Source organism: Salmo salar, chromosome ssa02 (genome assembly GCF_905237065.1).
Source record: "Salmo salar chromosome ssa02, Ssal_v3.1, whole genome shotgun sequence".
In the NCBI taxonomy this organism is placed as follows: domain Eukaryota; kingdom Metazoa; phylum Chordata; class Actinopteri; order Salmoniformes; family Salmonidae; genus Salmo; species Salmo salar.
In genome coordinates, this window is record NC_059443.1 from 56113483 (window position 1) to 56126342 (window position 12860).

At 43.8% G+C, this 12860-nt stretch overlaps 1 protein-coding gene across 3 annotated transcripts; it reads right to left on the bottom strand.

The window, feature by feature from the left end:
• Window positions 1–1552: 1552 nt before the first annotated feature.
• LOC106588043 (trichohyalin) lies at window positions 1553–12733 on the bottom strand. 3 transcript variants are annotated; one of them, XR_006761562.1, is made up of 6 exons: window positions 12485–12733; window positions 11013–12039; window positions 6475–6687; window positions 3068–6316; window positions 2621–2784; window positions 1553–2519 (listed from the first exon to the last, which is right to left on the bottom strand). XR_006761562.1 is itself a non-coding variant. In XM_045706416.1 (6 exons), the coding sequence occupies exons 2-6, from the start codon at window positions 11997–11999 to the stop codon at window positions 2510–2512; spliced, it is 4551 nt and encodes a 1516-aa protein (XP_045562372.1). In that variant the 5' UTR covers window positions 12000–12039; window positions 12485–12733; the 3' UTR covers window positions 1553–2509. The 3 variants fall into 3 exon arrangements, 2 of the variants coding, with proteins under 2 accessions (XP_045562372.1, XP_045562374.1); XM_045706416.1 differs by having other exon boundaries at window positions 2693–2784; XM_045706418.1 differs by having other exon boundaries at window positions 2689–2784.
• Between the last annotated feature and the right edge of the window lie 127 nt (window positions 12734–12860).

Below are 12860 nucleotides of genomic sequence, written 5' to 3' on the forward strand. Positions count from 1 at the left end.
TTAATTCATGATTAATTTTTTAATTAACCCCATTAGGTAGAAATTATACATTACTCCACACTTAGTCCTGAGATACAAAAATGCTGTTTATTCAGTTAAATATATACAAAGTGAAACAGGACAGGATCTATAGAAATAGAAGCTTGGGATTGAAAATATTTAGACAGTTTCCTGGCTTTTATAACTAAAACAACCTCCTGGTACTGCCCATGCCATAATGACATAAAAGCAATCTGAACATACAGTACACTGAAAAAAAACGTCAATATGAATCCTCAGAGGATATGGCCAGAAGACAAGCCTATGGTGGTATTATTATACTGAACAAAGATATAATAGCAACATGCAACAATTCCTAAGTTTGTACTGAGTTAGAGTTCATATAAGGAAATAAGTAAATTTAAATAAATTCATTAGGCCCTAATTTATGGATTTCACATGATTGGGCAGAGGTGTAGCCATGGTTGGGCCTACCCACTTGGCAGCCAGGGCCACCCACCACCAGGCTCAGCCAATCACAAATATTTTTTTCCCCACAAAAGGGCTTTACTACAGACAGAAACGCTCCACAGCAACCCCCACGTGGTCTGCGGTTGCGAGGCCGGTTGTGCGTAGACAATTTCTCTAAAACGACGGAGGTAGCTTATGGTAGAGAAATTAACATAAAATTATCTGGCAAGAGCTCTGGTGGACATTCCTGCAGTCAGCATGCCATCTGCATGCTCCCTCAAAACTTGAGACATCTGTGGCATTGTGTTGTGTGACAAAACTGTACATTTTAAAGTGGCCTTTTATTGTCCCCCTGCACAAGGTGCACCTGTGTAATGATCATGCTGTTTAATCAGCTTCTTTATGACAACTGTCAGGTGGATGGATTATCTTGGCAAAGGAGAAAAGCTCACTAACAAGGATGTAAACAAATGTGTGCATATGGAACATTTCCTGGATTTTTTTTTCTTCAGCACTTCAAGTTGCATTTATGTTTTTGTTCAGTGTACAAATCTAGAAATATTCTGGTGGTAGAATGCAATGACATTCCAGGTGGTAGAATGCAATCAGTGGTGGAAAAACTACCCAATTGTCACACTTGAGCAAAAGTAAAGATAGCTTAATAGAAAATGACTCAAGTAAAAGTCACCCAGTAAAATACTACTTAAGTAAAAAGTATTTGGTTTTAAATATACCTAAGTATCAAAAGTAAATGTAATTGCTAAAATATACTTAAGTATCAAAAGTAAAAATAATTTCAAATTCCTTTTATGAAGCAAACCGGGATGTTTTCTTAATTTACGGATAGCCAGGGACACACTCCAATACTCAGGCCGCCAGATCAGAGGCCGTAGAGATGACCAGGGATGTTCTCTTGATAAGTGTGTGAATTGGACCATTTCCTGTCCTGCTAGGTATTCAAAATGTAATGAGTACTTTTTGGTGTCAGGGAAATTGTATTGAGTAAAAATACATTATTTTCTTTATGAATGTGACGAAGTAAAAGTAAAAGTTGTCAAAAATATAAATAGTAAAGTAAAGTACAGACACTCCCAAAAACAACTCACTCATCGGCCAGTTTATTTGGTACACCACCCCATTTACGAAAATGGATCGCTCTTACAGACAGTGAGTCACGTGGCCGTGACTTGCTATATAAAGCAGGGAGACAGGGATTGAGGCATTCAGTTACTGTTCCATTGAACGTTAGAATGGACAAAACAACTGACGTAAGTGACTTTAAGCATGTTATGATCGTCGGTGCCAGACACTCCTGTTCTCAGAAATGGCCACCTTCCTGGGCTTTTCAGGCACAACAGTGTCTAGAGTTTACCGTGAATGGTGCGACAAACAAAAAAACATCCATTCTGCGGCAGTCCTGTTGGCGAAAACAACTCGTTGATGAGAGGTCAAAAGAGAATGGCAAGAATCGTGCAAGCCAACAGGCGGGCCACAAACAGACAAATAATGACGCAGTACAACAGTGGTGTGCCGAACAGCATCTCAGAACGCACAACTTGTCGATCCTTGTCGGGGATTGGCTATTGCTGCAGACAACCACACCGGGTTCCACTCCTATCAGCTAAAAACAAGAAGCAGCGGCTCCAGTGGGAACATGATCATCAACAATGGACAATCAAGGAGTGGAAAAACATCGCCTGGAGCATGACAGAAAGTTCAGTTTACTTGAGTGGCCTGCTCAGTCCTCAGACCTCAACCCAGTACAGCATCTTTGGGATGAGATGGAATGGGCTGTTCGCAGCATGAATGTATTGCCGTTCAATCTGCAGCAACTGCGTGATGCCATCACATCAGCATGAACCAGCATCCCTGTGGAACGTTTCAGACAACTTGTAGAATGCCCCGAAAAATTCTGGCTGTTCTGGAGGAAAAGGAGGATCCGACCCGGTGTGTACCTAATAAACTGTCCGGTTAGTGTATATTAGATAAAGAGAATGTTAGCCAACGGATGTCCACAGGGTCTGGATGGGTCAGCAGCAGGTTCGAAGGGGAGATGAGCTCATGACGCACTGTGAAGATCAGCAGAAAAGAAGAAGACTTGAGATGAATGATGTCATTGCGTAAGTGTCACAAATAAAATATTCTCTAGGTATTATTAGTGACATCTTACTTTTTAAGGTGTGATATGAACACACATTCATTGACATGAAACAGATGTTGTATTTCAAGCTGTTTTACCTACAACAGCCGCCCTTTCAGGTTATGTTGGGGCTTCTGTTGGGCTTCTTTTAAATGCGTTGATTTCTGCTTCATCTTCAGGTTGAACTCGCCAAGCTGGGAAAAAACAACTGAATTATTGTCTTTAAAAAGGCTTTGTCATATTGATATATTAAATCATCACTATTTAATTAGTAGAAAATCAAGAGGGACATATATCAAGGTTTTGGTGTTTCTGCCACTGTCTGGGGATGAAATGTATTAACATTTAGAATAGACGCAGACATGCATTCTTCATAGCCAATAGAGGACATCACAAGTTAGTGAAGTACCTTCATAGCAAAGACAGTACTTTGATTCTTTAGAGCAAATGTAGTCTCGAACTCTAAATGTCACAAACCTTTTTCTTTAATTTCTCCTTCATCTCTTCGTCTGTCTTTTTCTGCTCGATCTCCCAGTCAGGCTTTTTCTCAGCCTCTGGTTCAGAGAGGGCAAATAGGTCCGTTGCAGCCACATTCGCCACAGAGTCTGCAAACAGTCTCTGCCATTCTGTCAATGATTTGTCCTCCGCTTCTGGCTCCGTCTTGGGCTCTGGTTCAGAGGGGACCTCAAGGCCTTTTGCAACTGCTTCTGCCAAACGCAGTTTCCACTTTGTCATATAGGCTCTGTTTCTCATGGATAAACCTTGGTTGAATATACATCCTTTTTCTTCCAGTGTTTTCCCTTTTCTCCATTTTCTATTTGGGAATCCTGTTCTAGAGGGTGCCCCAGAATCATTTGTAGCCACCGGAGGGACCACTAAATGCCGTCTCTCACCTTCTATGACTGCATCTCCTTCTGGCACTTTCTTTGTACCTGGCTCAGAGGGGGGCTCCTTGGCAGCCACCCGAGGAGTTTCTTTAAGCTGTCTCAATTCTTGTAGATTATTGCGATTCCTCAAATTAATCCTATAGCGTTGCCTCTTTAGTTGCATTTTTATACTCAACTGGTTTAGTCTGGCAGGCTTTGAGTCTTGGTTTATGCTGGGATGGACAAGTCTGGGCCACACAGTCTCTATGTCCTGTTCAGGGATGTTCAGGGATGGGTCTGGGTCCTGCACTTGTACATCCATGTTTGTGAACTGGGGGTTTCCAGTGGCCTGTGTGTATGCCTGGAAAAACGTTTCTGAAGTGCCATTATAGTAATAAGGTGGGCAGTTGGGGTACAGTGGATAGGGGGGGCACTGTACCAGGGGGCACGGGGGCACTGTACCAGGGGCACTGGTACAGTGGGGCAGGGGCACTGTACCAGGGGGCATGGTACCAGGGGGCACGGTACCAGGGAACACGGTACCAGGGGGAAAGCCACACCCTGGAGGGAAGGCGCTGGCGTATTGGCTGCTGTGGTATGCCATGTACTGAGAGTACTGCACTGAGTCGGTTGCCATCAAAGATGCATGAGGGTGTGTAGGATCGTTGGAGTACGGGTAAAGCCCCAGGAAGCTTTCCTTGTCCCCTTCCCAGTCTTTGTCTCGCTCCCACCATCTCTCTCTGTCCTTGTCTCTCTCAGATCTGTCTCCATCACCATCTTTCTCTGATCCGTCTCTGGTACTAGATAGTATGTTTCTGTCTCTCTCAGATCTGCTCCTGTCCCACTCTCTGTCCCCGTCTCTAGTACTAGGGCATATTTTCCTTTCTGTCTCCCACCATCTATATCTATCCAGCTCTCTGGTACTAGAGTGTCTGTCTCTCTCTCGGTTTCGCTCAGATCTGCCCCCGTCTCTCTCTCGGTCCTGGTCTCTGGCGCTAGAGCGTCTGTCTCTGTCTCTCTCAGATCTGCCCCCGTATCTCTCAGATCTGCCCCAGTCTCTGTCTCTGTCCTGGTCTCTGGTGCTAGAGCGTCTGTCTCTGTCTCTCTTAGATCTGCCCCCGTCTCTCTCTCTGTCCTGGTCTCTGGTGCTAGAGCGTCTGTCTCTCTCAGATCTGCCCCCGTCTCTCTCTCTGTCCTGGTCTCTGGTGCTAGAGCGTCTGTCTCTGTCTCTCTTAGATCTGCCCCTGTCTCTCTCTCTGTCCTGGTCTCTGGTGCTAGAGCGTCTGTCTCTGTCTCTCTCAGATCTGCCCCTGTCTCTCTCTCTGTCCTGGTCTCTGGTGCTAGAGCGTCTGTCTCTGTCTCTCTTAGATCTGCCCTTGTATCTCTCTCTGTTTTTCTCAGATCTGCCGCCGTCTCTCTCTCTGTCCTGGTCTCTGGTGCTAGAGCGTTTGTATTCTGTCGTCCACCGATGGCAAGGGGGGCTGGAGTTGGAGCTATCTGATAACAAGGAAATACTGTGACATTTACTTGAGCATGCTCTCTCCTCTTTATCTTTCCCTTTCTCGCTCTCCTCTTTCTCCTTCTGTTTATCTTTCTCGCTCTCCTCTTCCTCCTTCTGTTTATCTTTCTCGCTCTCCTCTTCCTCCTCATCTTTCTCGCTCTCCTCTTCCTCCTTATCTTTCTCGCTCTCCTCTTCCTCCTTCTGTTTGTCTTTCTCGCTCTCCTCTTTGTCCTTCTCGCTCTCCTCTTTGTCCTTCTCGCTCTCCTCTTTGTCCTTCTCGCTCACCTCTTTGTCCTTCTCGCTCACCTCTTTGTCCTTCTCGCTCACCTCTTTGTCCTTCTCGCTCACCTCTTTGTCCTTCTTGCTCTCCTCTTTGTCCTTCTTGCTCTCCTCTTTGTCCTTCTTGCTCTCCTCTTTGTCCTTCTTGCTCTCCTCTTTCTCAACCCCCCACACGCTTTCTTTCTTGCCCCCCTTCTTCTCCAGGTCTCTCTTCTTCCCATACAGCCTCTCCTGGATCCTGTCGTTCAGTTGGCCCAACTCCTCCACCCCCAGATCCATCCCAATAGGCTGCAGCAGGCTCTGGATCAGTCCGTACTTCTGCTCATCCTCATCCTCAGGCCTCATTTTCCTTTTCTCCTCCAGCTGTGGAGACATGGACTTATGCCTCTCTTTCCTCTTCTCCTCAACAGGTGGAGACTTGGACTTATGCCTCCCTTTCCTCTTCTCCTCAACAGGTGGAGACTTGGACTTATGCCTCCCTTTCCTCTTCTCCTCAACAGGTGGAGACTTGGACTTATGCCTCCCTTTCCTCTTCTCCTCAACAGGTGGAGACTTGGACTTATGCCTCCCTTTCCTCTTCTCCTCAACAGGTGGAGACTTGGACATATACCTCCCTTTCATCTTCTCCTCCACCTGTGTAGATTTGGGCTTTTTGTTTTTTGGGCCATCCATAGCCTGGATGAAGCCCAAGCTAAGGCTATGTTGCCCAATCTCTCTTCCTCCACTTTGTAAGAGACTGCGGTCCTGTGGCAGAACGCAACCTGCTGGGACCACTTCACGCAACAGATCCCCAAGCGGATTGGGCTGAACCCCGAGTAGTGTGGGCTGACCCGAGAGTATATTGAACCAACTTGGCGGGAGCTCATCAAACCGGGAGCGCCTTTTGCGAGAGGGCACCTTCCTCTGACTCTTAGAGGTGGTCTCGGGCTGGCCATCAAGTGGAGGCGGCTGACCTTGTGGCAGCTCCTCTCCCATAGAGGGTAAATCCTTGAAATTGTTGACAATCTTTGAGAGCCTGTCGATGTCCACCCCTTTGTTGAGGACATTGAGGAAGTACTGGAAGCCCTTGGCTGCTTTGTCCTGAACAATGGGATAAGGGACCAAACATGAGGAAACATCAACAAATAACCATCCACTGCAACAGCTATATACATTTTAAATGTGTATGCTGGTCCGCTTCCTTAAGAGTGAGGGGACTCAAAACACAATTGATCCCAGATATGCTACATAGTACATACCTCCTTATTCACCGTGGGATTGCGTCGCTGCTCCAATAAAGCCTCCACTTTGAGTTTCAGAGGATGCTCCTCTTCATGGACGTCCAGGGTAAGGTTGCCCTTCATTATGCTGTCTTTGTGCAGGATGGATTCGTTCATCCTCTCCACAAAGCTTTTGACCACTTTGGGCGGATAGAGAACAAGCTTGGGAGGGACCTGCTGGTTGGCAGCCTCCTGGAGTAAATTGAGGAAAATATTGAATGTACCAGTACCACCAGTATCAGAGAATTAAACAAACTATTCTGACCAAAAAGAAAAACATTTGATTTTGAAACCATTCAATTTTGAGATGGGGGTGAAATACAAAGTTGTGCTATATATTCATTGGCTATGTCATAGATCATTTGTAAATGATAACTATTGATACATTACTAGCTCTAACACTTAATCTGCAAAAATGACAAGTTAGTGGATTATGCTGATTTCGGAACCATAAAACATTGTCCCCCATAATCTGCCATGGGGGTGGTGGATGCCTAGTCTCCCTTACAGCCAGATCAGGTGCCTATATAGTGCACACACCATAGACATACAGTGCCTTCGGAAAGTATTCAGACCCCTTGACATTCTCCAAATTTTGTTACGTTACAGCCTTATTCCAAAATTGGCAAAAAATATATAATCCTCAGCAATCTACACACACAATACCGCATACAAATCTGAAATACCTTATTTACATAAGTATTCAGACGCTTTGCTATGAGACTCAAAATTGAGCTCAGGTGTATCCTGTTTCCATTGATCATCCTTGAGATGTTTCAACAACTTGGAGTCCAGCTGTGGTAAATTCAACAGAATGGACATGATTTGGAAAGGCACACAACTGTCCCACAGTTGACAGTGCATGTCACAGCAAAAACCAAACCATGATGTTGAAGGAATTGTCTGTAGAGCAACGAGACAGATCTGTGGAAGGGTAACAAAACATTTTTGCAGCACTGAAGGTCCCCAGGAATACAGTGCCGTCCATCATTCTTAAATAGAAGTTTGCAACCACCAAGACGTTTCCTAGAGTTGGCCGCGAGGCCAGACTGAGCAATCGTGGGAGAAGGGCCTTGGTCAGGGAGGTGACCACGATGGTCACTCTGACAGACCTCTAGAGTCTCTGTGGAGATGGGAGAAACTTCCACTAATCAGGCTTTTGTGGCAGAGTGGCCAGACGGAAGCCACTCCTCAGTAAAAGGTACATGACAGCCCACTTGGAGTTTGCCAAAAGGCACCTAAAGAAACAAGATTCTCTGGTTTGATGAAATGAAGATTGAACTTTTTGGTCTGAATGCCAAGCGTCACGTCTGGAGGAAACCTGGCACCATCCCTATGGTGAAGCATGACGGTGGCAGCATCATGCTGTGGGGATGTTTTTCAGTGGCAGGGACTGGGAGACTAGTCAGGATCGAGGGAAAAAGATGACTGGCGCAAAGTACAGAGAGAGCCTTGATGAAAACCTGCTCCAGAGCGCTCAGGACCTCAGACTGGGACAAAGGTTCACCTTCCAACAGAACAACAACCCTAAACACACAGCCAAGACAACGCAGGAGTTTCTTCGGGACAAGTCTTTGAATGTCCTTGTGTGGCCCAGTCAGAGCCCGGACTTGAACATCTCTGGAGAGACATGAAAATAGCTGTGCAGCAATGCTTCCCATCCAACCTGACAGAGCTTGAGAGGATCTGCAGAGAAGAATGGGAGAAACTCCCCAAATACAGGTGTGCCAAGCTTGTAGAGTCAGACCCAAGAAGACTTGAGGCTGTAATCGCAGCCAAAGGTGCTTCAACAAAGTACTGAGTAAAGGGTCTGAATACTTATGTAAATGTGATTTCAGTTTTTTTTAATGATAAATTAGCAAAAATGCCTAAACCTGTTTTTGCTTTGTCCTCTTGGGGTATTGTGTGTAGATTGATGAGGAGAAAATTGATTTAATCAATTTTAGAATCAGACTAATGTAACAAAATTTGGGGTCTGAATACTTTCCGAAGGCACCGTATATAATTTACACACACACAGCTCCAGCTCAGAGAGGCCCAGCTTATGAGCTAAATCAGAAGCATATTTGAATTCAGAATGGAAAATGTATGTGTTTATGCAACAAATGTGAATGTATCAAAACAAATCTATTAATCTCTAATCAAACCGAATCGTTTCAAACTAAACCGTATCGTATCAGAGCCCATGTATCTAGATTAGAGGTCGACCGATTATGATTTTTCGCCGCCGATACCGATTACTGGAGGACCAAAAAAAACTGCTACCGATTAATCGGACAATTTTTTTTACATGTATTTATTTATTTGTAATAATGACAATTACAACAATACTGAATGAACACTTTTAGTGTAACTTAATATAATACATCAATACAATCAATTTAGCCTCAAATAAATAATCAAACATGTTCAATTTGGTTTAAATAATGCAAAAACAAAGTGTTGGAGAAGAAAGTAAAAATGCAATATGCGCCATGTAAAAAAGCTAACGTTTAAGTTCCTTGCTCAGAACATGAGAACATATGAAAGCTGGTGGTTCCTTTTAACATGAGTCTTCAATATTCCCAGGTAAGAAGATTTAGGTTGTAGTTATTATAGGACTATTTCTCTCTATACCATTTGTATTTCATATACCTTTGACTATTGGATGTTCTTATAGGCACTTCAGTATTGCCAGTGTAACAGTATAGCTTCTGTCCCTCTCCTCACCCCTACCTGGACTTGAACCAGGAACACATCGACAACAGCTACCCTCAAAGCATCGTTACCCATCGCTCCACAAAAGCCGCAGCCCTTGCAGAGCAAGGGGAACAACTACTTCAAGGTCTCAGAGCGAGTGACGTCACCGATTGAAACGCTATTAGCGCGCACCCCGCTAACTAGCTCGGGAGTTGATAGGCGTGAAGTCATAAACAGCTCAATGCTTGAAGCACAGCGAAGAGCTGCTGGCAAACGCACGAAAGTGCTATTTGAATGAATGCTTACGAGTCTGCTGCTGCCTACCACCGCTCAGTCAGACTGCTCTATCAAATATCAAATCATATACTTAATTATAACATAACACATAATAACACGAGCCTTTGGTCATTAATATGGTCAAATCCGGAAACTATCATTTCGAAAACAAAACGTTTATTCTTTCAGTGAAATACGGAACCGTTCCATATTTTATCTAACGGGTGGCATCCATAAGTATAAATATTCCTGTTACATTGCACAACCTTCAATGTTATGTCATAATTACGTAAAATTCTGGCAAATTAGTTCACAACGAGCCAGGCGGCCCAAACTGTTGCATATACCCTGACTCTGCGTGCAATGAACGCAAGAGAAGTGACACAATTTCCCTAGTTTAATATTGCGTGCTACCCTGGATTTCTTTTAACTAAATATGCAGGTTTAATAAAATATACATCTGTGTATTGATTTTAAGAAAGGCATTGATGTTTATGGTTAGGTACATTCGTGCAACGATTGTGCTTTTTTCGCAAATGCGGTTTTGTTAAATTATCGCCCGTTTGGCGAAGTTGGCTGTCTTTGTTAGGAAGAAAGTATTCACACATTTCGCAACGAGCCAGGTGGCCCAAACTGCTGCATATACCCTGACTCTGTTGCACAGAACGCAAGAGAAGTGACACAATTTCCCTAGTTAAAAGAAATTCATGTTAGCAGGCAATATTAACTAAATATGCAGGTTTAAAAATATATACTTGTGTATTGATTTTAAGAAAGGCATTGATGTTTATGGTTAGGTACACATTGGTGCAACGACAGTGCTTTTTTTGCGAATGCTCTTGTTAAATCACCCGTTTGGCGAAGTAGGCTGTGATTCAATGATAAATTAACAGGCAACGCATCGATTAAATTCAACGCAGGACAAGCTAGATAAACTAGTAATATCATCAACCATGTGTAGTTAACTAGTGATTATGTTAAGATTGATTGTTTTTTATAAGATATATTTAATACTAGCTAGCAACTTACCTTGGCTCCTTGCTGCACTCGCATAACAGGTAGTCAGCCTGCCATGCAGTCTCCTCGTGGAGTGCAATGTAATCGGTCATAATCGGTGTCCAAAAATGCGGTTCACCGATTGTTATGAAAACTTGAAATCGGCCCTAATTAAATCGGTCATTCCGATTAATCGGTCGACCTCTAATCTAGATACATATCGAATCGTCTTGAAAGGGAAAGATGCACATCCCTATTGTATTTATGTATATGTGGTGAAGTTGTACTGTTGAGTTTGTGATGTAAGACAAATATCCTGAAAGGGACACACAAAGAATTATGATGTATGATGCTGATCAAGCCTACGTTGTCCCTGAATACTGATCTAAGGTCAGTTTAGTATTTTTACCTGTAAATAGTTAATGGGACAGGTTTATGGGTAACTGATTGTAGATCTTCACTTGGGGGTTATTCTACTGCCTCTCAGTCTATGTAATGGAACAGAACAGTGCATCAATCATCAGGAAATAAATCTATTCATCAATACAGATGTAACAAGCACATACCTTTGAGCGACATTCATTGGTCCATGCCCGCTTTCTCAAAATGCTATTCACCCTCTCTTTAAGAGTAACATCCTTATTGGAAACATTTTCTGTTAACATCTCAAGGTCCTTGTCCTTCGTCTTCTGTTTACGAATGGCCTTTGATTCAGGTCCAACCAATTCCATAGCAAGAGCAGCTTTTTTGCGGGCAATCTGTTCCTCTATGATCTCCAGCTCCATCCTCTTACGAAGGAGCTCCCGGTCCTCCACACTGAGCTCCACAGGATCTCCATCAACGTCACCATCTGTGTCTGGGGAGAAGGGAGCACCGCTACCCCTCAATGAGTCCTCGCTCCAGTCTCCAGAAGATGGGTCCATGATGTAGCTCATATCAGAGGAAGTACCATACTCCTCCCAACCTTCTCTAGTCCTCCTCATGCTGGAGTATTCACTGTAGGGCTCTCTGGCCATAGCCTGGCCGTTGTCTCTCGTCTCAAGGTCATCATCCCATTGCCCTGAGCTCGGTTCTCCATACTCCCTCCTCTGACTGCATGTCTCTGGTTCTTCATACACCCTCCACTGACTGCATGTCTCTGGTTCTTCATACACCATCCACTGACTGCATGTCTCTGGTTCTTCATACTCCCTCCTCTGACTGCATCTCTCTGGTTCTTCATACTCCCTCCTCTGACTACATCTCTCTGGTTCTTCATACTCCCTCCTCTGACTGCATCTCTCTGGTTCTTCATACTCCCTCCTCTGACTACATCTCTCTGGTTCTTCATACTCCCTCCTCTGACTGCATCTCTCTGGTTCTTCATACTCCCTCCTCTGACTGCATCTCTCTGGTTCTTCATACTCCCTCCTCTGACTACATCTCTCTGGTTCTTCATACTCCCTCCTCTGACTGCATCTCTCTGGTTCTTCATACTCCCTCCTCTGACTGCATATCTCTGGTTCTCCATACTCCCTCTGGTGACTGTGCCTCTCTGGATACATTGGGTACATTCTGCCAAGGTGCCTGAGCTGAACTGATACTCCAGGTTCACTGCAGAGAATAAAATGGTGGTGAACTGTACTGTGTGTCTGGGTGACATCTATATAACACTAACGTTAAGCATGTGATGAATATAAACATGTTTGTCGTTGATTATGCTATATTGGATGTTCTTTGCCCAGATATCCATGTTCAAGGCAAGACATAAGGACTCAAAGTAATTAACAGGCTTCTAACAAACAAGTTCCAATATATAGGTAGCTAAATTTGACTTATATAATGCTAACCTGCTTGTAAGATATTGTTTTGAATGTCAGCTGAAATGTGCTAGTTAGTCATCTAATTTTCAGAGCAGGCCCGCATATAGCTTGCTACCTAAATATTGTAAGATGTAAGCATGCCAGGTAGGGGAATATAGACAAATATATAAAATAGCCAAATCTAAAGTCACGTCGCCACTTAAAAGGTTCAAGCGTCGAAAGTAATAATTGTTTACCTCCAGTCTGCGCTAATGCTACCTTCGCGCAGGCCTTTGTGTTCTCCGTCTCGTTCTGGAGCTTGAGGGTTCAGATAACTTGCACGTACACAATCAGAGTCTGAAAAATCGAAGTGCTTTGACTTGGAAATACTATTGTATATTGTTCAATTGTTAGAACGGCAACTGATCAAACAATAAACTCGTTTCCAGGCCCCTACTTCGAATTAAATCATTTCAGCTTCATAGGATCAAAAATCCAACACTGCCACCAATAGGGCAGAATGCGAAAGTGCATGGGATTTTCTAATACAAAACCAATGGAAGTCGTCCCTGAAAAGGAATGTGAAGCTCAATGCGTTGAAGTTACTTTGAAATATGATACACTACACACTTA